General features: G+C 43.6%; 1 protein-coding gene across 2 annotated transcripts in view; it reads right to left on the bottom strand.

Moving 5' to 3' along the window:
* Positions 1-23,413, bottom strand: part of CYP17A1 (cytochrome P450 family 17 subfamily A member 1) — a 282,729-nt gene that overhangs the window by 159,235 nt on the left and 100,081 nt on the right. For both annotated transcript variants that reach the window (XM_085606579.1, XM_085606582.1), the window contains one exon: positions 11,032-11,170. In XM_085606579.1, coding sequence (XP_085462705.1) covers positions 11,032-11,170 — 139 coding nt within the window. The remainder of the gene's footprint in view (positions 1-11,031; positions 11,171-23,413) is intronic.

Here is a 23,413-nt window from a genome sequence, read left to right on the forward strand (position 1 = left end):
AGCTAAAGGAGAGAGACAAGGGCTGACCACCACTTGGACATGCTGCATAAAATAAAATTATAGTGAGGGGCAGCACTCACTAATATTCTACGTGGACAATCGCCTACCTGGTATATTGCTGGAAGACTGCAAGCCCATGAAAGGGTAACCTCTATCAGAGTCATGTTCACTGGGTGTGTATGTGTCACTACATACGCTGAAGAACTGGTAGCCAAGCACCAGGTCTAACACTGCTGGGTGGATGCCGTTGGAAGGAAGAGAAACCTCCTGACGCTCTTTGGGATCGAAGTTTAGAGACTATCTGTTACCTCATGTTTAATGTTTCTTACTTGCAATATTTACAAAATGCAATAGCTCTGTATAGCTTCATTTGAATGCTGTCAGTGTGACCAATGGATTCTGAATCCAGTTATTCACTGCTATTTTGTCTCAAAAGTGGATTCTAAATCCAGTTATTCACTGTTATTCTGTCACAAAAGTGATGTGGTGCTGCTAAGTCCTTGCTTAGTGTTTGCTTCACAGTGATATAGTGCACATAATATTGGTAACATCACAGAAGATTAAAAAAAGCAGTTACGTTTTTCAGTAACAGAGAAAACAGGGAAAAATTATAACATCACAGTTTACAGCCCTTAAATCCTCACTGTGCGATCTCTAAGCACTATGCTTCTTCTAACGAATAAATAAATAAGCCTGAATTTCGGAGGTGGTGCGCATACCTGGACAGGATATGTTGTCCGTTTGGAATAGCTTGGCAGCTATTGTGAGCACAGGCCAAGAGTTTGGAGATTGTATTTACAAGAGAACACTATTCTGACACCAGTTTGTGAAGGTAGAATGGAATGCTTCGCAGAGCCTTAGGGAGTCTTGCTGGAGGCTTCTTTGGGCGAGATGGAATCTGGAGCTGTGCTCACCTGGAACTGTGATCTGTGCAAAGTTTCTCGCCTAACTAAGTGGTCAAGAGGTAGTTCTTATATATTGTAACTTATCTAAGATGGAATTTGCAATGTCACCTTTGGAATGTTTTGTCATAATCATATACATCAGTGGATGTACTAGTAAGGTAAAAATATGTCAAGTTTGACTATTTTATTAGAGTTTTGGCTGTTTTATGACCTTGAAAAAAGTGCCTGTCCCAGACTGATTTCACTCTGGGGGTTTTGTTGATGTGTATATCTGAATGATATGACACTTTCACAGTTCTTGGAAAGAGAGGCACAGATGGCATCTGCGTCAAAGGCAGACATGTTGATGATTCTGCATAATTTGATGAAAAATGGCAGCCTCCATTGTCTAAAATGGCAGCCTCCATTGTCTAAAATGGCAGCCTCCATTGTCTAAAATGGCAACCTCCATTACCAAGGACAGTCATAAGATTTATGACATTCCTGGAATGATGTCTGAGCTAAATAGTCGCTATGTTATCACTGAATATGTTTTTCATTTATCTAGCTTATTAGACATATTCATTATACATTTACAAATGTATGAAGATGGAAAGGAGTAATAATGCACGCAGGACAGGAACTTTTGACAGAATAAGGAAAGAGGGGGAAGTAGCACTGAGGTGGCTACTGTCAGGCCGATTTGTGTGATTGCGTGTGTGTTTTTTTACATGTTCCTACTGCGGTCGATACTACATATCACTGCAGTTGCAGAGTTGGCATGTTTTTAAAACTTTTTAAAAACGGCAGCAAAGAAAATGTTGCCTCCTTTTAGAGCTGAGAGAACATTGCTGGGCAACTACAGCTCATGGGCTCCAAGTGAGGAGCTCGTGGATAAACAATATATTTCCGAAGTCCCTACCTGCCCAAGAAATTCTTCAAGATGGGGGCAAGGCGTAGGAAAAAGTCTGCTTTTTGTGCACTGGTTTTGCCAAATGTATTTCCCCATAGCCACTCTGGGGCTAAGATAATAGAAGCCTTCAGTGACCGACGGTAAAAGTAATTCTCCACAGCCTTAAGTCCTGCTGCAGGAGCTCAGGCTGCATGTAAATGTCTATGTTTATGTCTAATTTGTCTTGGTGTGCACTGCAGACTGTCACAGTTGTGAATAGAAGGACAGTAAAATTCACTCATTTTGATGGATTCACAAGTAGGAAGTGAAATGTGCAGTCAGGCCTGCCAGGTTGATGTTGATTCTTCCTCTTCTGTGACATGCACCTTCCAGTGATTTGGTGAATGTAGCAAAAAGAAATAAAAGCAAAAGATTGTAGATGATACAAATGAATGTAGATGTATAAAACATGGATCCCTACAAAAATGCTAAATTGTAGAGTTAAAAAGTTCAAACCTTTTACAATTACATTTGTGAATTGTACATAGATAGCTATTAGACATGTTCTCCATGACCCCATGGTTAAATGGTTGAAATTCTGCATTTTTTGGCTGGCTGCAGTGCAAATAGCAGAAATACTTCACTATTTACCCGGCTGCTGGCAAAATAGTAAAGATTCTGCACTGTTTGACTGGTGTCGAGCAAATAGCTGAAAAATTCACTATTTACCTGGCTTCTGGCTAGCTAGTAGAGATTCTGCACTGTTCGGATAGCAGCCGTGCAAATAGCTGAAAACGTCACTATCTACGAGCCACTGGCTAAATAGCAGCTGTTTTGTACTCTTTGGCCAGCATTACAAAATCACAAAAAACCCTAAAATCATATCCCAGCTGCTGGCACAACAGCAGACATGTGGCTAGAAAAAACGCAAAATGGTAGAGTTAAAAGGTCAAACCTTTTTTCCATTTATAAATTGTACAAAGATAACTATTAGTCATTCCCTCCATGGCCCTAACCCTATATCGTAACCTTTTTACCCCTTAAACTATGTTGTGTCTCTTCCATTTTAAAAGGGGAGAGTGTAGCTGGTACCAAGTCTCACGCCACTCTTCTCTCACAATCTTCATCTTAAATTTCATATACAGTCCTTTACACCTTCGCTTACACTTTCAATTACTCTAACCCTAACCAATCCGAAACGTACCCCCAAGGAATCCTTACCAAACTTCACCATATAACACCTTCCCTTAACCCATCCCTTACCCAAGCCAGGAAAAATATTTGTTGGACGATTGGTAGGTTAATATATCAAATAAATGAAAGTAGGGCATTTGTAGAATGGGTCAGAGTCCTTGTAAATCTGCCCCGTGTCTGTAACCAGCCCCTTGCGCCACTTTTGCGTCACTTTTCCCATGTTAAAAGTGATGCAAAAGTGGCACAAGGGACTTGTAAATGTGCCCCACGGTGTTTAGACTGTGAGCAGCTCAGATTGATGTCCTAAACATATGGAAGTGGACTTTGAGCCTGGTGGCCTTCTCTACCACCACTGTATCTTCATCTCCTTCAGACATTCTAGTTCAGTCAAGATTCTAGAGCTTTACCAGCAGCAACCTCCAGGTGCTATTCTGACTATGATTGCATATCTGCTTCTCCCACTAGACAGATGTACATCTGGCTTTACACAAATCAATTCAACATGGCAAATTGTACTACTAATCCTTTCTAATTTTAAAGAGATCACATCCCAGAAATGAGATCTTGTTCACGGGGACAATCCAGAACCTGTGGAGCCAGAATCAGCTTAGGTCAGGGTAGAACTAAGGGTTGGGGTTGTTGTGGCAGTTTGCGTTGATTGAAAGAAAATGGTGTCAACAGAGATGGCATTTACTGCCAAAGTTTAAGTAGAGGAAACATGCACTTACTCAGTGCCACTCTCAAAACAAACCATGAAAGGTTCAACTTCCTCCCCATTGTCACTGCCACGTGTGCTTTCCGGAGACTTTCTTTTACTGTGTCTCCTATGGCAGAGCTCTGAGTCTGCTCCCTGTTGCCTTCATTTGAAGGGGGCATGGATAGTCTAAGAGGGCTGGCGTTCTTCTTCCTGGAGGGCGTACTGAAGTAGAAGATATTAATGAAGAAGCAAGCAACACATCCTTCTCTGCTATTACCTCTGATTTAGCAGTCTCTCCTTACTGTTCTGGTTGCTAGAACAATTCAGTTTCACTCTCAGCCATGAAACTGGCCTTTTCTAAAGTGCCAGATGAGTCACAGCTACTTTCTTGGAAGGAACATTTATTTTGTTCCCTCTTCACGTCTCCTTTAGCTGAAAGGTCTTTTGTCAAGAAATTCATGATACATGAAGGACAAGATTCTTTCTGAGCTCTGTCTCTTCTACCTGCCGGTCTACCTTTAGCTTCATATTCACCTTTTACGGTTCACTTAGCTTATTTGCCACCTTTAACTTGTTCATTGTGAAACACACTAATACCACACGATTAGGCACCACTAAAGACTTTCAGTGGAACTGGTCACACACTGTAGGTTTATCGACCTGGTAAGGGTGAACAATACAATTGTACTTTTGGATTATGTAACAAATTAAGGGCATCCGGAACCCAGTTGCAACAGCAGATGAAAGTATGTAGGTGCCTATAAACCCAACACTCCTAGGTCACATGAGAATTTCTACATCTCCAAGCAGAGCAACTCATAGCCCAAGAATATGTTAGGCTGAAAGCTTATTCAAATGATTAAGTACAGAGGCTAATAAGGGAATAAGAAAGGTTGTGATTTCATGTGTGCATTAGAATTAGCATAGACTATACAGAAAGGCAGTAGTTTGCTAGGTGGTATATATAAAAGGGGTGTGCACAAAAGAGATCTAAAGGCCTACAAAACAAATGAAGAAAAAATGTTTTTGGGTAACAGAGTGTGTTGGAAACCGGGCAACCGGGTTAGCAGTCACCAGGTTCCCAGCACAGTGGTAGCTTGGCTCGAGCGGTTGGGGGTCAGGCACCGTGTTAAGCGTACGTCACACCCTCACAATAACCATGCGTTCATCCGTTCCAAAAACGACACTACACCGTAAAAATTATGGAAGACAAGATGAAAATATATATGTCTTTATCTTATTTTCTCTTAGTTGCAGGTTTCATGACATAAATACAATACAATAGGATTTTCCTTTAAAAGAGCAGGTCAAATAAACAATGCTACTTTGGGATTTCAATAAATAGGTTCAGGTCCTCATTAAGCAAAGAATAAATAGATGTGCAATAAATACAGACGGCAAATAAATACAGTCAGACAATAAATACAGTGCAAGAATAAATTAGTGGTAGACAATAAATAAAGCACCCTCAATAAATAAGGAAAAGCAATCAATGACAGTAACAGATCAGATCACTTTCATGAGGTAACTTGGTCTTACTTTGCCCATACACAGCTTGTGGTCATTTGGGTGGCATGGGGGTGTCCCACCTAGATTGGTCAAGGCTGGGGCCTAAGCTGAGGCAGAACAAAGGTAACCTAAAGATCTGGCCCTCCAAACTACACAGCCCCTCACAGATGTCACTGCACCAGTCTTAGTTCACCCCTGGCACTCCCAGGCTGGTTCTAACACCCCTTTAGCCCCTAGAATGGTCTTTTAGGGCTCCACGGGGCCTCAGACGCCCCCTATACCACTTACTGCCCTTTTCACGATGATCGGCTCCGCTCGGCACCGTGTCGACGCCGTGAGGCGGCTCCGGATCGATGTCGCTGGGCGGCCTCGACTCGATGTCGCTGGGCGGTCTCGACTCGATGTCGCTGGGCGGTCTCGACTCGATGTCGCTGGACGGTCTCGACTCGATGTCGCCTTCCGGCGTCGCAGGGACACGGTCTCTCCGCTTCCGGGTGTCTCCGGAGTGCGATCTCCACTCCCGACCTCCGGCGCGCTTCACCTCAGTTTCCGGCGACTCCGGTGGGCGGACTTCACTCCCCCGTCGACGCCTCACCTCGACCTCGGGTGAATCTCCACTCGACCTCCGGCGCCTCTCCACGACCTCCGTCGGCGCCCTCACCTCGACCTCGGGTGAATCTCCACTCGACCTCCGGCGCCTCTCCACGACCTCAGTCGGCGCCCTCACTCGACCTCTGGCGGCTCCGGGTACGACGTCTGCTTTCTGTCAGCGCCGCTTCTCTACCTCAGGCCCCAGGTCTCCAGGCTTCTCGACGTCAGGACTCCAGGAGGACACCACTGAACAGGTCAGGAACTTGCTGTTCTTCCTCTTTAAGGCCTGTTTCAAATGTTCAGTTCCTAAAGATGGTTCTTCTGGTCTTGGTCCCACACAGGGCTTTAGGCTGGGCTTGGTCAGTAGGGACTAGCATCAAGGGTGGGTTTCTGGACCCCACTCCAAGCACTGGTTTCCACCCCTGCTGCCTTACTCCGACCTCCTTCTATATCTGTCCTCTCTCTTCTCCAGTCAGTTGCCAACTGCCACACTGAGATGGCCTCCCAACATTCTAAACTGCCTCCCACTGTCACAGGGTTCTAGAATGTTACAGAAGGTTCTAGAAACCTCCAGTGGGTTCTGGTGATGTCACAGGTGATAATGGGTGGCCACCATTTTGTGTCTCAGGCCCTCAGACAGAAGTTCCAGGGGTAGGGAAAATGGCTCCCTGACCCTGCATCAACACTAAAAAGTCTGGTGGTTCCCAAAAAGGAAAAATTATAATAGGGTTTGAGGCAGAAGTGGGACAAAATAAATAATGATGAGGAGGGACCACCCAAAGGGCTGACAGGTCTAACAGAGTGATATAGCCTGACGCTCGCCTCCCAACACCAATTACTTCGGTACAACTGTTCATCAATATGTCAACATTAAGGCACTTCAAAAATGAAAGTTTTTAATATGTTCTGAGCAATTTCAGGTTTTCTGGTCTTCAAATCTTTATTGATCTTCAAGAGAACCAAAATCAAGTTCATCTCCCAAATGTGATCATCATTCCTGTTCCACAATACAGTCGACAAACTGTAAACAGAATTGTGATTAGCTGAGTCCAGCGAGGCTCCCACAGGTCTTGATTTAGATTTGGATGGGGCATCCAGCAAGAATCCTTACGATGGGATATTTGTAAAGAGAACTGATATCAAAAAGTGAGATATTTCCATATGGAACCTTTTGCTTTCAAAAAAATATGGGCGCTATATTAAAGAATCATTAATATGGGAAACACACACATTTAAGAACGAATACAGTACCTAAATAAATTATAGATGGACTATATGTACCATTACGGAAGTTACTACATTAACATATAAGCCTTGATAAAGCGGAAAAGACAGCAAAACATGTGTTGAATGAATTATGGAATACTTATATTGGCATATGACTCAATTTTGATTCTCATTGAAGATCAACAAAGATTTGAAGACAGTAAGAGCCTGGATTTGGGCCATTCCTATTAAAACTCACTTTTAAAGTGCCTCCACATTGACATATTGATGAACTACAACTCTACAAGACTCTCTTGCATTCTAAGAGATACACTGGATTCGAAAGGTGAGGTAGTGGATATCAGTAATGAGAGACCTGGAGATGCAATTTTCAAAGATGTACTGCATTTAGAACTTAAGGCTGAGGGGGATCAAAGATCAATTAACGTCTACAATGCAAAATGCATTGCAAAACCATGCTGTTCTATGCTGAGATTCTATGGGAAAATCAGAAACTATAGGATTTGTAAACCAGGTCTGTTTACTGCGTACCATTTTTGTCTTGGTATATGGTTCCAGAGGAGATTATCCTCGCACTTCGAGATTTCTCCTTGGATAATCGAGGCTCTTGTGGCTACAACAAATCCTCCACCAGATGACGGAAGTTCTGTCACTGGGCATTAGCAAAGATGCAGCTTCCATGCTCATTGAATGATGACATATCCTTGTTGGTCACATAGCTGTAATGGGGTGCCTCGAGGGTCCTTCTCCATGGTCAAAAAAGTTGCCAAGAGACACCTGGTGTGTAATGTATTTATTTCCTCTAGTTATGTACCCACTGACTCTTGGGACATGTACCTGGTTCTGTCCCGACAAATCTAATGAGTCGATGACTTCTTGTGACACTTAGTGTCTTTCTTGGATGATTACATTCTTAAAGGCCATAAAAATGACAAAACACAACTGAGTGACAGGTCTGAGCCTTTTACGGTGTCACCTTCTTTCATTCCAACAATGCTGCCAAGTTCCTTCTGACCTAATCGGTCATTATTCAAACATTATTCTCATGTCCCCATGCTTCTTCTAACTCAGTTACTGCAAAATTTGCACATCAGCTGTGCTTCACACTTTTGTCTAGTCAAACCAGGGATCTGTGTCCCCTTCTCTCACTTTTTTGTGATCCTTTGAGTCGATGATGCTGGCTGAGCAGCTTCTCAGGTCATCGTTTCCAGATGGATAACATCATGGCTCACCCATGGTTACCCTTTGCCTGCAGTCCAACCCCGATATGGGATCAGGGCACAATCCACAAGGACTAATGAGGCACTGGTGGCAGTCTCCTGGCATTTAACTGTTAGAGACATTCGCTGTGTGGCTATGTGGGATACTCCACGTGCATTCTCCAGTCATTACACCCTCAAAGCTTCTACTGAGACAAAGCAAAAATTAGCCAGGATGTTCTATGGACTCTGTTGGCCTACACTACTTGGTGCTGCCTTCTCCTCCTCCTGTCACTCTAAATTGTTGTGCAATCTGCTCACAGAGTTGACAATGGTAGAGAGCGAGGATGGAACAGTAGAATAACACTACCCTTAGACCACTCTCTTATTCTAATGCCTTGTGTCTTTCCCATTATCAAAACCTAACCACCACCAACCCTCAACCACTGGTGAAAACACCCGCCAATTGGCCCTTTACTCGTTAAGTGAACTAGAGAGGACCCTTACCTTCGGGTGGGGATTTTCTGCACAGGACACATGGATACATGTGGGGTAGCAACATGTAAGACTATGTTTGAACAGCTGTATCATAACGTCTGGTCCACTCATTAGGTGGCAGATTACCCACAGACAGAGCAAAGAGTGTAAAGGCTGAGTGATCTAGTCACCCTTTCAGGAACTTTATCCACAGCAAATAAATATATAAATGATGCTGTTGTCGCAAACCTTAGTCATGCAATCTCACTAATTAAATCTACACCTTAAAGACCTCCCTCTCAGAAACCAAAACATCTGATAAAGAGAATGTAGGTGTTAGTTGCATCCCCAATATCTATCTCAACTCCTAAGTGATAACCTGGCCATTTTTTGAAACGCAGGAAATTCAGCAGTAAATATCTTAACTACAAGTTGTGTCCCAAAACAGCACTACTGATATCTAAATAAAGTATTCAGTTCATTCCACAGCAATCATATCAATTTCATCCAAAGAATAGATTGTGAACTGCAAAGGTATTCCTGTATACATTTCTCCAAGTAGAACCTGGTGCATTTTGTGCAGGGAAAAACCACAACATTCTCCGGGGCAGATTTACAAAGCTGTCAAGCAACACAGCACAAGAACCAAGGTTGCTGTACTGTGTTGTGTGCGAGGGAGAGAGCAGGGCAGGGACATTTCTACAAAGATATGGCGCTCCTCCTCTCTTCCCGGGCGCTCGTGCACTTTCAGATTACCCAGCGCCACACACACCACTTGGCACCTTTGTGCAACTGTGTCTGTGTGATGTCTAGCATAGGTTTTGTACTCTGATTCCTTTCCAGTACGAAAAGCAATGCCTAGACAAACCTTAAAACTTTTTCCACTTTTGATATATGCTGTATAGTGCTGAACCCATGCAGTATCAGAAGCTCTGGCGAAATTAAAACATTTGTCCTTTATCGAAAATCAAGGGTGATTGAATGGTAACATCCATGGCACGCATCATTGATGTAAAGCAGTGCATGATACTACTTTGCCTTACTTTAAGACTACTTTCCAGTACAAATAAGTTGTGTTTTGGAATGTAAATCACACAAAATATCTTGCACAACTTTGTAACAGTTTTTTTTTTTAAACACCAACCCAATCAGCAGCGGCCGCCATATATTAAGGGTAGTGGGGTGGGTTGGGTTGCGCGGGGGTTGCGCGGGGAAAGGGAGTTTACAAACAATTTTTTTTTTTAAAAGAAAAACAAAACTTACCTTTTGTAGGCGGCCGCCTTCAACTTATGCATCTCGTCATGCTGCCTCTCCTTTTCTTCCTGGGTCCCAGCAGCCCCTGGGACCCAGACTCCCATCCAATCCCCACGCTGCAGAGCAGCCCGGGTATTGGTCTGAGCAGGCAGGAAAGACGCCCTGCTCAGACCAGGCAGTCTATGGGGTTTCTACAACCCGGCTGCTCAATGAAGCTGGGCTGGAGAAAACCTAAGTGCGCATGTATGTTTTGGTCATCCTGAGATGGCCGGCCAAAACACATATGTGCACTTAGGGAGTGAAGTGCACTAGCAGTCCTCCTCCCCCCTCCCATGTCTAGGCCCGATCTTTCCAACACTGCTGGCTAAGAGCCGGCAAATGTAAAATAAAACCATACAAGAGCCTCGTTTTATTTTACATTTGCTGGCTCTGAGCGAGGCAGTGAGGCAACGCTCCTCTGCCATTGCGGAGGAGCAGCCACTGAATCCGATTCAAAATGTTAGTAAATCTGTCCCTAGGTTTGCAGCTCGGAATTGTGGAAAACATTCAATGTTACAGATCTGTATCCGACAAGCAGTTCAAAACTTATACTGCATAGGTAATAGTGCACCAGGTAAATATACCACCCGCTGTCATTAGTATGTAGCTCCCAAAATAAAGTGCCACTCTAAATTACGCCTTGGAATTCTGGAATGTCAAGTAAAATTTAAAGAATTGATTACTTTATTAAGAAATGATTATATTACTTTGAATGAACTCCTTGAAAACTTTCAAGAATTCAATGACTCCGAAAGACTATATACTATATGGATTGTATATATTTTATCTTGGCTCCCCAATGTCGTCTTGGGTTCATTTTGACATGTGTGTCCACTGTTATTTGCTTTACAAAGTTAATGTTTGTTTTCCCACAAAACCTTAGATAGCCACTAATGGATGTGTGCTGGCTGATTGTACAAGAATTGGGAAAGTTAGCGTTATGTCTTGAAAATATTATGATTTGAATACTATGGTCATTAAAAAATAAGGCGTGGTCGAATGAATGCTGCCAAACACAGGATGACACTGAGGTCCCAGTACACGTGAATGATGGGAGTTGGTACGTACTGATTTTCTCCAGAGCGAGTGCGCCTTCGCCAAACATAGAGAGGGCAGAATGTACCAGCTTTCGATGAAACTTCCAGCTTGGGCTGTAGTCAGCAAATGCAATATCTTTTCCGTCCCTGGACAAGATATCTGTAGTCACCTGGAAGTAGGAAAGAAACACGTTGTAACTCAGTTTTTTGGCGTGATACCAATGACAGTTTACATAAGTTGCTTTAAATTCTAAGACAAAAATAAATCCTCTATCAACGCAGTAAAATGTGTTAAACTGGAGTGCAACAAGATCTCTCTGTCATTTGTGTGTTCTGATTGTTGTCATACTTGTGCACTGTTTTGGCATGGCTCTGGATTATTGTGTATAAAAGATGAGTATGCAACGAGAGCAACACACCCACTCTCCTTCGTGAGCCACTGAGTGTGTGCGCAAGACACTATCTAATTCAGTGTGTGCAAGTGCACGGCCAATAAGGAGAAGGCGAGGGAAAAGAGCCTTTTGTCAGATGAGCGTGTCACAATTGGTGAATTGTACATTTGAGTGTTGAAGTCAGACGCTCATCGTACCAATGGCAGGAACCAACATGAGGCCTAAAGTTGTTTCCAAGTAGCCAGGTGGCACCTCTGGCATGGGAGGCTTGCTCTTGCACCCCACCAGGACCAGAGCAGAGGTCACTATCTGAGTGGCTGTAGAAGCTACTAAATGACCAAGAAGGCAGGTCAAGCCAATTCAGGAGGATTTCTAAAGAACCATAAGTCGAAGGTATTGTGGTGACACCGTTGCCATAAAACAAGATTCCTTGACACCAGTTAGTTCCATTGTGTGCTAGAACAGAAATGTTCTAAGCCTGTCTCTAAACACACTTACACTCGGGGCCGGCTTTAGGGCGGTGCGACCAGTGCAGTCACACCTGAGGCTGAGCTGGAGCACTGTGTTTAGAAATACCTTACCGATTTAAAAGCACCTACTGCAGATTCCCTTGTGTGTCCAGCAGTTTTCAGGCAGTGATAAAAAATGTCAAGATAACTCTGGTGATTAATGTACCTGCTGTAGAGAGATTGGAGTTTTGTCTAGTGGGAGGTTTGACTCATACACTGTAGCACAGTGTTATTATGCCTGCTGCAAGGAATATGTACCATGCACATTACAGAACTGTATTTTATGTGGATAGCTCAATGGGTTACTGCTTTGGTCACAGAGATTCTTTTGTTACTTGCAGTTCATAAGGTACAATCCTAATATGACACAATGACCTATTACCTGTCATCAAAGAGCTGCATGCAAGCTGCATGGTCTGCATGGTATAGGTTAGAAAGTTATGTTTTTTTCCTAATCTTCCATTATCCTAATGTTGCTAAAATGGGTTAGTTTGGGGATACAGTTTAGTTTAGTTTAAGTTTATTATGTTTTTGGCTCTCAAATGAGGGCCACATAAAATAAACACACAATTATACAACATTAATTACAATAAAATCACAAAAAAGACAGAAAAAAGGTAATACTTCATATTCACTGGTCGAACAGTCGTCTAACATTTCTCTATGTATCATTAATAAATATCTAAAAACCCTTTAAAAAAGTTAAAAATTCTGAAACAGAACATTTCATTTGGCGGACAATAAAGTGCATGGAAAAACGTTTTTACATTTAAAATTCCTAATTGTAGACAAATAGGTTTTAACCATTTATAGCGCAATGAGCGTAGTGCGGGACAAATAAACAAGACATGATTACGATCCTGTACAGTATTATAACAAAGATTACATATTGGAGATACACCATACCATTTTGCAAAAAGGAGATTTAGTGGGAGCAAATCTTGTCTTAAAAGGTACCATAACCTACGGACTCTGTGGGGGATATTCCAGGTAAGGTATTGTTGTGCCAGCTTTGGTGTGTATGTGTTTAGGAGTAATTGCCTTTCTTTTTTTCCTTGTTGGGCAATCATATCCAATTTATAACTGAGTTCCCAAGATGCACTTTTTAATTTAGACTTTAGTTCAGAGGGAGTAAGTAAAAACAAAGTGCTTACATCCAACTCTAACAAAGTTACTGCTTTTCTAAAGTTTTTTACTAACAGGGAAAACTCGTTAAAATTGCCCAGGAGCTCATTTTTAATGGCTTCCCGTAAGGAATCAGATTCACCTCTAGCTAAGCAAGCTACCCACCTTACGAGGGCAATCAACCCCTGTACCCAACAACTTCGGAGTCCGAATTCCAGCCTGCATGAAGATACAGTGCAAGCTGTGTTAAAAGAAGAAATTCTTCTTAGTACCTTTCCTTCCATTTTATGCAAGAATCCCCAGTGTTTTAACTCCACTAATTCTAATCCGTACAGTAGAGTTGCAGGGATCTTTGCTCTAAATACATCCAAAAATACTGTGAAATGTCTCTTCCCTGTAGCATTGTACAAGGAACATAACCCCATACCATGAGCCGATGCTTTACGCGAATTATGCTCAATGTGGGGTTTCTCACTTAGGTTTGCTGAAATTATTTTACCTAAGAAGATGTAGGTTTTAACCACCTCTAGTTTCTGTCCTCCTATGGCCCATCTATAGTTTTCAGACCTACATTTTTTCTTTCCAAAAATGCACATAATTTTACTTTTCGAAGCGTTAATCTTCATGGAATGTGCTTCTGCAAATTGATTTAATGCATGTAGGCGGTTAGACAAGCCCTTCGGGGTTAAATCTAATATGAGGATATCATCTGCATACATTAAAACTGATATTGATGATCCTCCAATTATCGGGGCTATCCCACCACACACTGAAATGGAAGTAGGTAGGTCTACCGTATATAGTGAAAACAATATAGGGGCCAGTATGCACCCTTGTTTCAACCCGTTCGGAGAAGGGATAGATTGAGAAAGACCCCTTTCTCCGCCTTGTAGTACCTTACACCACGTGTTCGAGTGAAGAGATTTTACAAGTTCAAGTAACTGTATTGGCATGCCTAATGTAGCAAGCTTTCTCTACAGCGTTGGGCGATCTACCTTGTCGAACGCTGTGGAGAAATCGATAAATGCCGCATATATTCCACCACCTCGAACACGTATGTATTTATCAACGATCACCTGTAATGCTGTTAAATTATCAAGTGTACCATGCTCTTTGCGAAATCCAGTTTGTTCCAAGGGTAAAATATCATTTAATTCTATCCATTCAGTAATTAAAATCAAAAGACATTTAGCAAAGATTTTTCCTATAGAGTCCAATAAAGCTATTAGACGATAATTCGCAGGATTATCCCGCTCTCCCTTTTTAAATATGGGAATTAATATACTTCCCCTCCAAGAGTTAGGGACTGATCTCGATAGGAAGCATGCATGAAACACTGGAAGAAGAATCCTACTCCAGGAAGTGACATCTTGCTTTATTATTGACATGGGCAACTCGTCTGGACCCATAGCTCCGGAAGCGCGCATACTCTTTATCACCGAAGCTATGGTTTTCTCGGTCGGAAGCTCTATATTAGGCTCACTATTCGGGGCTAGGTCCCAGTTATCACCCTCTACACTGTTAGATGCGTACAAACTAGATATAAATAGTATCCAGACATCTTCAGCGATAGAGATGGGGATGGGGGAAGTTCTTGCACCACATCCCTTCCCTATTATGGACCAGAATTCTCTAGATTTATTAAAGGCCGATGCCTCTCTTAACCTAATCCAGAGAGAATCTTCTTTTTCTCTTTTTAATTTTGTTCTAAGTCTGGCCCTCCTTCTTCTTAGTAAGGCTAACTTATGCTCATTTTCCCTAGATCTACTAAGGTACTGTTGCCTCACAAGTTTATTTATTTCCTTATTTAAAGGTAGTAATATACTAGGAGGGAAGTGTAACTTCTTAGGATTTCTTGATTTCTTAGCTGTCATGGTAAGCTTCTTCTTAAAAATTTCAAAGTGTGAGAATTCCCTACCCTGCCATTCATCTAATTCAAATAAAGTTTGGGCAAGAATATTTTGTACATCTTTCATAGTGGAAGGGTCCCAGAAGCACCTTCCAGACTTACAATGAATAGGAGGTTGTAATGAGACAGTTATATTAATCACATTATGGTCGCTCAAGGAGGATTGAGAGATCATTATGTCTCGAATATAAGAGAATGTATCATAGTCCGTAATTACATAATCCAGGATGGATTCACCCCTAAATGACTTATGTGTAAATTTAGCGGGAATGTCAGAAGGCATCCTACCATTTACGATTAGCCCCTCTAAATAACTAAGTTCTTCAAGTAATATCTTTCCTCTTTTATTAGTTTTTATTTTACTAGGAAAGATTGCTTGGGGTATATTATATGCTTCTTCCTTAAATTTGCTTCTAAACATATCTATACTTGAAGTGGACACTTTGCTATTTAAGTCACCCATGAGTAAGATATATGGGGGCTGATCAAGCTCTAATAATTGTTTTACATAGGAAAACATTCGCTTCAAGACAATGTTAAAAATATCTTCAGGTGGTATGTATGCATTTAAAATTACAAGAGAAGTCCGTCTACCTACAGACGATAGATTATTGATAGTTATTGATTGAAAGAGATTACTAGTGTCCTTATAATGGGAAAATTGCCATTGTAATGAATTAGATAAAAAACAGGCAATTCCACCTTTCGCATGACCTTTTTTTGAGGGTATAGCGGCGGCCTCGAAGACAAAATAATCTTTCCCCCCATATAGGATATTTTTACACCATGTTTCCTGAATACATAGCACATCTGCGTTCAAGGAGAATAGATAATCAAGCTTCTCTGGGCAATTATATAATCCTGCTTGGGGAGAAATACATTCTTATTAGTAAAGCAAACCCCAACCACAGTGGTACCTTTTTAAAGCATAAGTTTGTGGTTTTCCAGACCAAACACTCTTACAATATACTGCCTACTAGTATGGATGGCATCTGATTCCTACTCCTTGTAATCCTTATTGTTGTATGTGACATTTCCTTCTGACTGTTTTACACATGTATTAATCATCGTCTCTGTATAATGTGTGTGTGATGTAAAGTGTTCTGACACACTATACTGGTAGGAGTAGCACTAAAAACAAATGATATACATGGGAGAGGTGCTATGGAGAAATGAGAAGCACAGTTGGAGGGTGGCAGTGAGGGACTCCTTGGAGAAGGAGGTCATGAGGGCACCAACAAATATTGTCGCATCAGGCACCACCAGCACTAAAGCTGGCCCTTTCTACACTACACTAGTCACCTCCCTCAGATCCCGCAAAAGCTTGTTGCACTAGTTTGTCCCTATTACATCGGACATTTTCTTTTGTAGATGCTTAACCCGAGAGCTGAAGGCTATAGTACTTGTGTGAGATTAGTGGGAACCTCCTCAGAAGATGTAGGAAGAACGCAAAACAGAACAGTATTTAATCAGTGCTGTTTCTTCCAATGCTTTGATGAGGTAGAGAAGCAGGATAAGGTTTTTTTCCACTTATCATTCCTATACTTCTCACCTGAGACTATAGATCTAACTGATCTCTTGATGTCAGTCAGAGACGGCCCTAATGCTGCGGCGGAGCCAACTCCCTCCCCCCCACTCACCTCTGGTAGCCTCTGCTCCCGCCCTAAATGAGACTGTCACCAGGGATACATCACCATGCGGATATCACACACCACACGAACGCTGCTGCCACGATTTGATGCTACACGCACATTACCTGGCTGGGAACACAGGCGAGAAGGCATAACCACCTCGCCCCACCTTGCCCTTCTCCCCCCAACGCAGCAGAGCACCCTGCGCACCAAGAAAATAAGTGAGGGTATCGACGCTTTGGGCTCACAACCTGCCTGGGGGTTCCTACCCCCCCCCCTCCCGTCCGCTGCTTCCCGCGCACAGTGCACAGCCCCGCTGTGCCCCACTGGACAGCTGCTGACCCCCCCGCTACAGCGCATGATGATCTCCCCCCCCCCTCCCCCTTGACCCCACCTGAATTTACAACCCTAACCCCTACTCCCCCTATCGCCACACAAGCGTAGGGAACAGTTTGTTTACTGGTCACGTTCCCTGACCGGACTCCTATCTTATCTCGGATAACAGGTGATGGACGTGTCGTCTGGACTCCACAAAGCGATACCCTATTAAACACACACCGCTCTCTGGCAGCAGAGATGCGCTGACATACGCGCCCTACCAGGGATGGGTACATCCAGAGCATTCAATGAGATTTTGACAAGGGTACATTGAGTTGAATACTGGACATAACCCGGACAACCAGCGGCTTCAGGGGCGTCGCGATGGGGGGACGGATGCGCGCCACGCAGCCCGCACATAGGGCCTGATTCACAGAACTAACTTAAGACAAAATCCTAAACTTACTACTTTTGGTATTCACAGAAGTTAGGATTTTGTCTTAAGTCTGTCTTAAGTCTGTCTTAAGTCTGTCTTAAGTCTGTCTTAAGTCTGTCTTAAGTCTGTCTTAAGTCTGTCTTAAGTTTGTCTTAAGTTTGTCTTAAGTTTGTCTTAAGTCTGTCTTAAGTTTGTCTTAAGTTTGTCTTAAGTTTGTCTTAAGTCTGTCTTAAGTTTGTCTTAAGACAAACTTAAGACAAAATCCTAACTTCTGTGAATACCAAAAGTAGTACGTTTAGGGTTTTGTCTTAAGTTACTTCTGTGAATCGGGCCCATTGGCCCTAATTATGAAGCTGTAGACTGGACTTGCCGAACTTAAGCGTTAGCTTTCATGCCTCAGTGAGCTATACCGAAACACAGCTGCCACGCTCCGGCCAGCATTGCGAACAAGACGCTGCCACTGTGCCGCCCGGGGACCCCCACGTTCATGATTACCCACGACGACTTGTGCAACTCTCAATCAGGGCCTGGGTGACGACCGCAATGGCCTGAATGCGGGCTGGAACACTGCGTTATCTTTGTTACCGACACTAAGAATAAGGAAAAACATAGACCTGTCATTTATCGAGGTAATTACCTACTGATTGTAACAATACCACCATGTACAACGCCGCCGGACCCCCGGGTTACCGGCTGAATGGCTGTGGCATTATATCTGGAAGCGTCTGCTTAATGTCTACTTGATTAGCCACCATGGATGGTGAATGTATACTGTATGATGACACAGCTGTGGAAAATAAAGGTCTTAAAAAAAAAACACAAAAAAAATAAAAAATCATTCCTATACTTCTCTGAAGAGTGTGGAGGCGAGTCCCCCTCTTTCAGTCTCTTGATTTAGAGGGCATCCAAAGTCTATGAACCTAGCACTGGGCAGCTAAAACCTTGGCTTGTCATACCTGCAATATCTTGAGCTGCATTTGTTGGCAAAAGGAACAGGCCACTGAGTTTTGATTTAACCACAGACAATAGAGGCACCTCTCATTGGGGTAAGTTGTGCAGCTGCATCTGGCCTTCCCCCCACCTGTGCCTCACTAGCACAGCTACCAAATTTGCCAAGAGGCAACAGAGAAAAAAAAGAGTACATCTTGCCATGAACACGTATTTGTCCATCTACATTTCACTACAATACACGAGTCTGCATGTTTGCTTAAAATATTTGAATTTGACTTTCTTTGTATGTGTGTATATATGTATTATATACATGTATATATTAGCAGAGCTAACTATAACTTGTGCCCCCGCCATGCACTGCTTATGACCTCACAAATTACACACTCATGACATGTTCGATGATATCATTGATGACTTCCCTGATGACATCTCAAATTACATCATTGATGACATCACTGTTGACATCATCCACTTACTGTGTTAGTTTGAGTTATAGTTTACATCGTGGCGGGTAACTACCATATGACTTTTCTACCTAATTTTGTACAGCCTGTGTCCAGCAAATCGGTGTAAGTGTTTACAAAATGCATCTGCTCCTAATGCACAATAGGTGTGTAGAATTATGGAACATGCTATAAATCTTTGTATTGAAGAGTAACTCTGTGTGCAGGTGACAGTTGATGACTTGTGTTCATTATGATCCAACAAGGTTTTTGGTACTGCAGAAAAAGTTTCTAGCAGGGCAAAGATTCTACGTACTATATACTAAGCATTGTAAGCAACCTTGAGTTATTAGACAGAATCGTCTCAGCCTCACAATGTGTACTTAACATAGAAGACTGTGTGCACCAGGTACTAACCTATGTACATGTCCTTATTTTGCTTCAGAAGATGCGTTATCTGTAAGGTTTTCACCACAGTATGAAGGCTTCAGGTAGGATGATCTTTAGCGCCTTCAGATCTTGGTTATTTTAAGTGAATAGTCGCTCTTTGGACAAGTATTGCATAGAGTGTACACTGTTCTTAGTAGATACTTTTTATTACACTGTGGTGTATTTCTCATGAGAGTTGCACTGTCTGCAAACAGTGTGGTACAGAGTAAACTCTCTCCCTATAATAAACAGTTTTAACAGTACTCACTTTTCTACTTCTAAAAGTATATTTCTCAATGTAGGTTCAGTGACTGTCTGAAGTTTGATACGGGTAAAGACTGTCTGTAGTAGGGCATTAGTTATGTAACACGGCATTAGCATTTGGAGGAACTTCATTTCCCTGAACAGTTTTATACCGATTGAACACCATGTGCAGGATAGGTTACTCTTTCATCTGTGTTCATAGTCAACTTGAACTCGGCTACCCATGAAGTATATGGGATTGGGCAAATGTTGCACATCACACAAGCTTGCTCTACCTTTGGGGGTTGTATGTATGATAGCAGTAATGATGCTTCTTATTATTCTCAGCTACTTTGCAGTTACTTTTGTAGCTCTAATGTTTATAAAGCAATGTGTACAAAAGAAGTTTGGATGATGTCATTAGTGATGTCATCAATGATATCTTTTGAGATGTCATCAATGATGTCATTTGAGATTTCACCAGTGATCATAAATTATCTCATAGAACATTCATGAGTGATGTAATATTTAAGGTCAGAAGCAGTGCAAGTTGGGGTGCAAGTTATCGTTAGCTCTGCTAACTATGATTGGTGAATTGCTGTCATGCTCATCTAACTATAACCTTATTTCAAACTTTGTTTTTTTCAGTGAATTTTTAGGATTTTTTTTATGTTAAGTAATATTTTATTACCATATATAAAGAGGGGCTTTAGCCACAGGGCCTTATGGTTTTTTTTAAAGGGAAGGGGGGCCAGGTGGCCCCCTCCGGAGCTTTATTAGGTCCCGGGGAACCCAACCCCAAGAGCCTTATGTTTTTTGAAAGGGAGGGGAACCAAGTGGCCCCCACCCTGAGCCTTACTAGGCCCTGAGGACCTCACCCCCAGGGCATTTTCTTTTATAAAAGGGGAGGAGGGGCCAAGTGGGCCCTCTCCCCGAGCCTCATTAGGTCTTGGGGACCTCATCCCAGGGCCGCTGCTTAAAATAAAGGGGAGTGGGGCTGCATGGCTCCCCTCCCCAAATCATGTAAGGCCCTGGGGACCCCATCCCCCAGGGCCACTACTAAAATAAAAGAGAAGTGGGCCGCTCTGCCTTACTCTCTGAGCCTTTTCCCGCCACAGGGAACCGCATCATTAAAGGCCCACCCAGGGCACTCAACATATTCGCTGGAGCCTGTTGGGGGAGCCCCAAAGCCCCCGTGGCCCCAGCTGGCTACCCGCATGCAGCAGGCGCTGCCGTTGCTCCAACCCAGAGGGAGCAGCTACTTATGCTGCTCCCTCTGGGTGGGAGCAATATTTTGATCTGTTTCCCTGCCTGCATTACTGCAGGCACAGGTACAGATCAAAAGTCTGCTCCCAGCTGGCGGGAGCATTTTCAAAGCTCCTTCCTGCTGGAAGCAAATTTTGTGTTTGCTCCCGTTTCAGGGGAGATTTAAAAATACTCCCACCAGGCGGGAGAAAACACAGGTTTCCCTGCTTGCTTCGGTGCAGGCAGGAAAAACTACAATGTCTTGGGGGTTGCCTCCTCGGGACATAGCTAGTGAGCCAGCACCAGGGGATGGGGACCCCGGGGCCATAGAAGGCTCAGGGAGGGGGCAGCGTGCCACCCCTCCCTTTTAATTAGTTTAGCAGTCACAAGGGATGGGGTACCCGGGGCCTTTAGAGACTCAGGGAGGGAGGCCATGTGGGCCACTCCCCATTTTAAGTACTTTCAGTCCCAGGGTGGGCTCCCCGGGCCTGTGATGGCTCGGTGAGGTGAGGATAGGTGCGCGTGCCCTCTACCCATATACAATAATTTTTCCCTGGGGATGGGACCATGAAGGCTAGCGGAGGGGGGCTGTATACCCCCTTCCATTAATAAAACGAAGGAGCCCCGGCCACCATTTATTTTTGTTTTATTACAATCCTGCAGGAGTTTCGTGGGATCCTGGCAAGTTTTGCAAATCTTTTTGGGCCTAGGAGGTCAGGGTATCTCTACTTTGCCCCCTTATATATTTTTTTTACATGTTCAGGACAGCGTACTAAGTCCCTGAGTCCTGCAATGGCTGCCAGCAACATTTTTCTCATCTTGCTGGCAGCCAATCAGAGTGCTCATTCCAGCAGGAAGCAAATGTGCCCCAGGGAAAAAACTTCCCTGGCCCAATCAGAACTCTCAATTTTTAGATTGGCACTCATGTGAGAGTCTCTCAAGCCTCCTGCAGATCCAACCATCCAAATATACAATTATTTTTCACGCTTAGGGGGATATTCTCAAGAACGTGTGCTAACCATCGCAAAATTAGTTTAACGCAACTCTTCACATCGCAGTCTATCGCGGGAAAATAACTCCGTGTTAACGTGGTATTCCCAAGCCAGCGGCACCATGCGATAGGCCCACAACAACGCGTCAAATGACCGCGCTAAAATCAACGCGACTCTGCAAAAATGCGAAACACCAATGGGGAAATAGTAGCGATGAAGCCAATCGCGATACAAAAATCTGCGATAACCAGCAATAGGCCTGCAATTCCCACGCGTCATGCAGGAAAATGCACCATAAAAGCTGAGTACAAAAACGGTGAGATGACAATGTACGAGCACAACCCCACATCCGTGACGTAGAACAAATTACTATTGTCCCGCATCACATAGGCATCTCCTCACAGTCACAATGTACATTGACATGCAGTCTGCATGTGAACTGCGCCAATGCAGACACATGCATAGAACACACAGTGAAACCCCATCTCCCCTTCACACTGCAGAGGGACAAGCAACCCCTCCTGCACACAGACGGGTCATGCCCATGATCAATCAATTATAACAGCGTGGACGAATGTAGGGGCAGTGACTTCCGCTTACGTACATGTTGCCCATGTGTGGGACTTGAGTCACAGGGGGCATCCCTGCATCATGGTGGTACATAACTGATCCCAAAAGGAGCCCTGTTGTCACCTGTAGGTCACAAATGGCATAAAAAATGGAATGATCTTGGACACATGTGAAACGCCAAAGAGTGGGATACCCTACTAACTGTAACACACAGAACTGGCAGTTCGAATACATGACACCCCAAACAGCCTCTCTGCACATAGGTGACACACCGACCATCCATGAACACATCATAAAATCGTTATCAACACATGTCGCACTCACACTTGTCTGAGTGATGTGCCTGTACAGATGAGTGACATGCACTTAGGGAATGTTATTTTGGAATGCATTTATTTGCACATGCTGTGCCTGTGGCTATTCTGTACTGTCCCATGATTGCCAAGGACTGTCACAATGTGACGTGCTCATCTGAAGAAATTTGCAATGATGGTGTCCCTGCGGGCTATTCCTGCTGCGGCTGCAGTGGGGTGTGGTCCACCTGCCTCATCTTCATCATCATCCTCCGGTGCCTCTGCAACTGGTATCCATGGTGCCTTGCTGCGTACACATATGTTGTGCAACACAAAACATGCAACGATCATCTTGCACACGATGTCTGGGCTGTACAGGAGTCTTCCACCTTTGACGTCCAGGCACCTGAAACGTGACTTCAACACGCCCAATGTGCACTCCACGAATCCCCTGGTGTGTTTGTGGGCCGCATTGTACTGCCTCTGCGGCTGTGTGTTCGGGGCTCGGAGGGGTGTCATCATCCAAGCGCAGAGTGCATATCCTTGATCAACTGTGACAGTGCAGAGAGACATGAGTCAATAGTTGGTTCTGCATGATGTGTTGGCAGGCTCACTGGTTCATTGGTGTGTGATATGTGTGACCTTGTGATTCCTGTATGGCATGTACTGCTTGTTGCAAATGAGTATGTGTATTAGGTAGCCTCACTGCTGCTCCTCCCTCCCCCGAGCCTATTTACTAGTGTGCGTTGCATCACTTGCACCCCTACGGCACACCATTGTCATGCCCGTCTGCACATGTCCACAAGCCTGACAACAACACAGTGATGTTGTGCGCTGAAGGTGTGCGGCCACATGTGTGTAGGCCTATGGTAAGGACAGGGTGGACACATATGTAGAGTTCATGCCTGGCTGAACTCGCCCTGTGGT

The sequence above is a fragment of the Triturus cristatus genome, chromosome 1_2, assembly GCF_964204655.1.
Source record: "Triturus cristatus chromosome 1_2, aTriCri1.1, whole genome shotgun sequence".
NCBI lineage: Eukaryota > Metazoa > Chordata > Amphibia > Caudata > Salamandridae > Triturus > Triturus cristatus.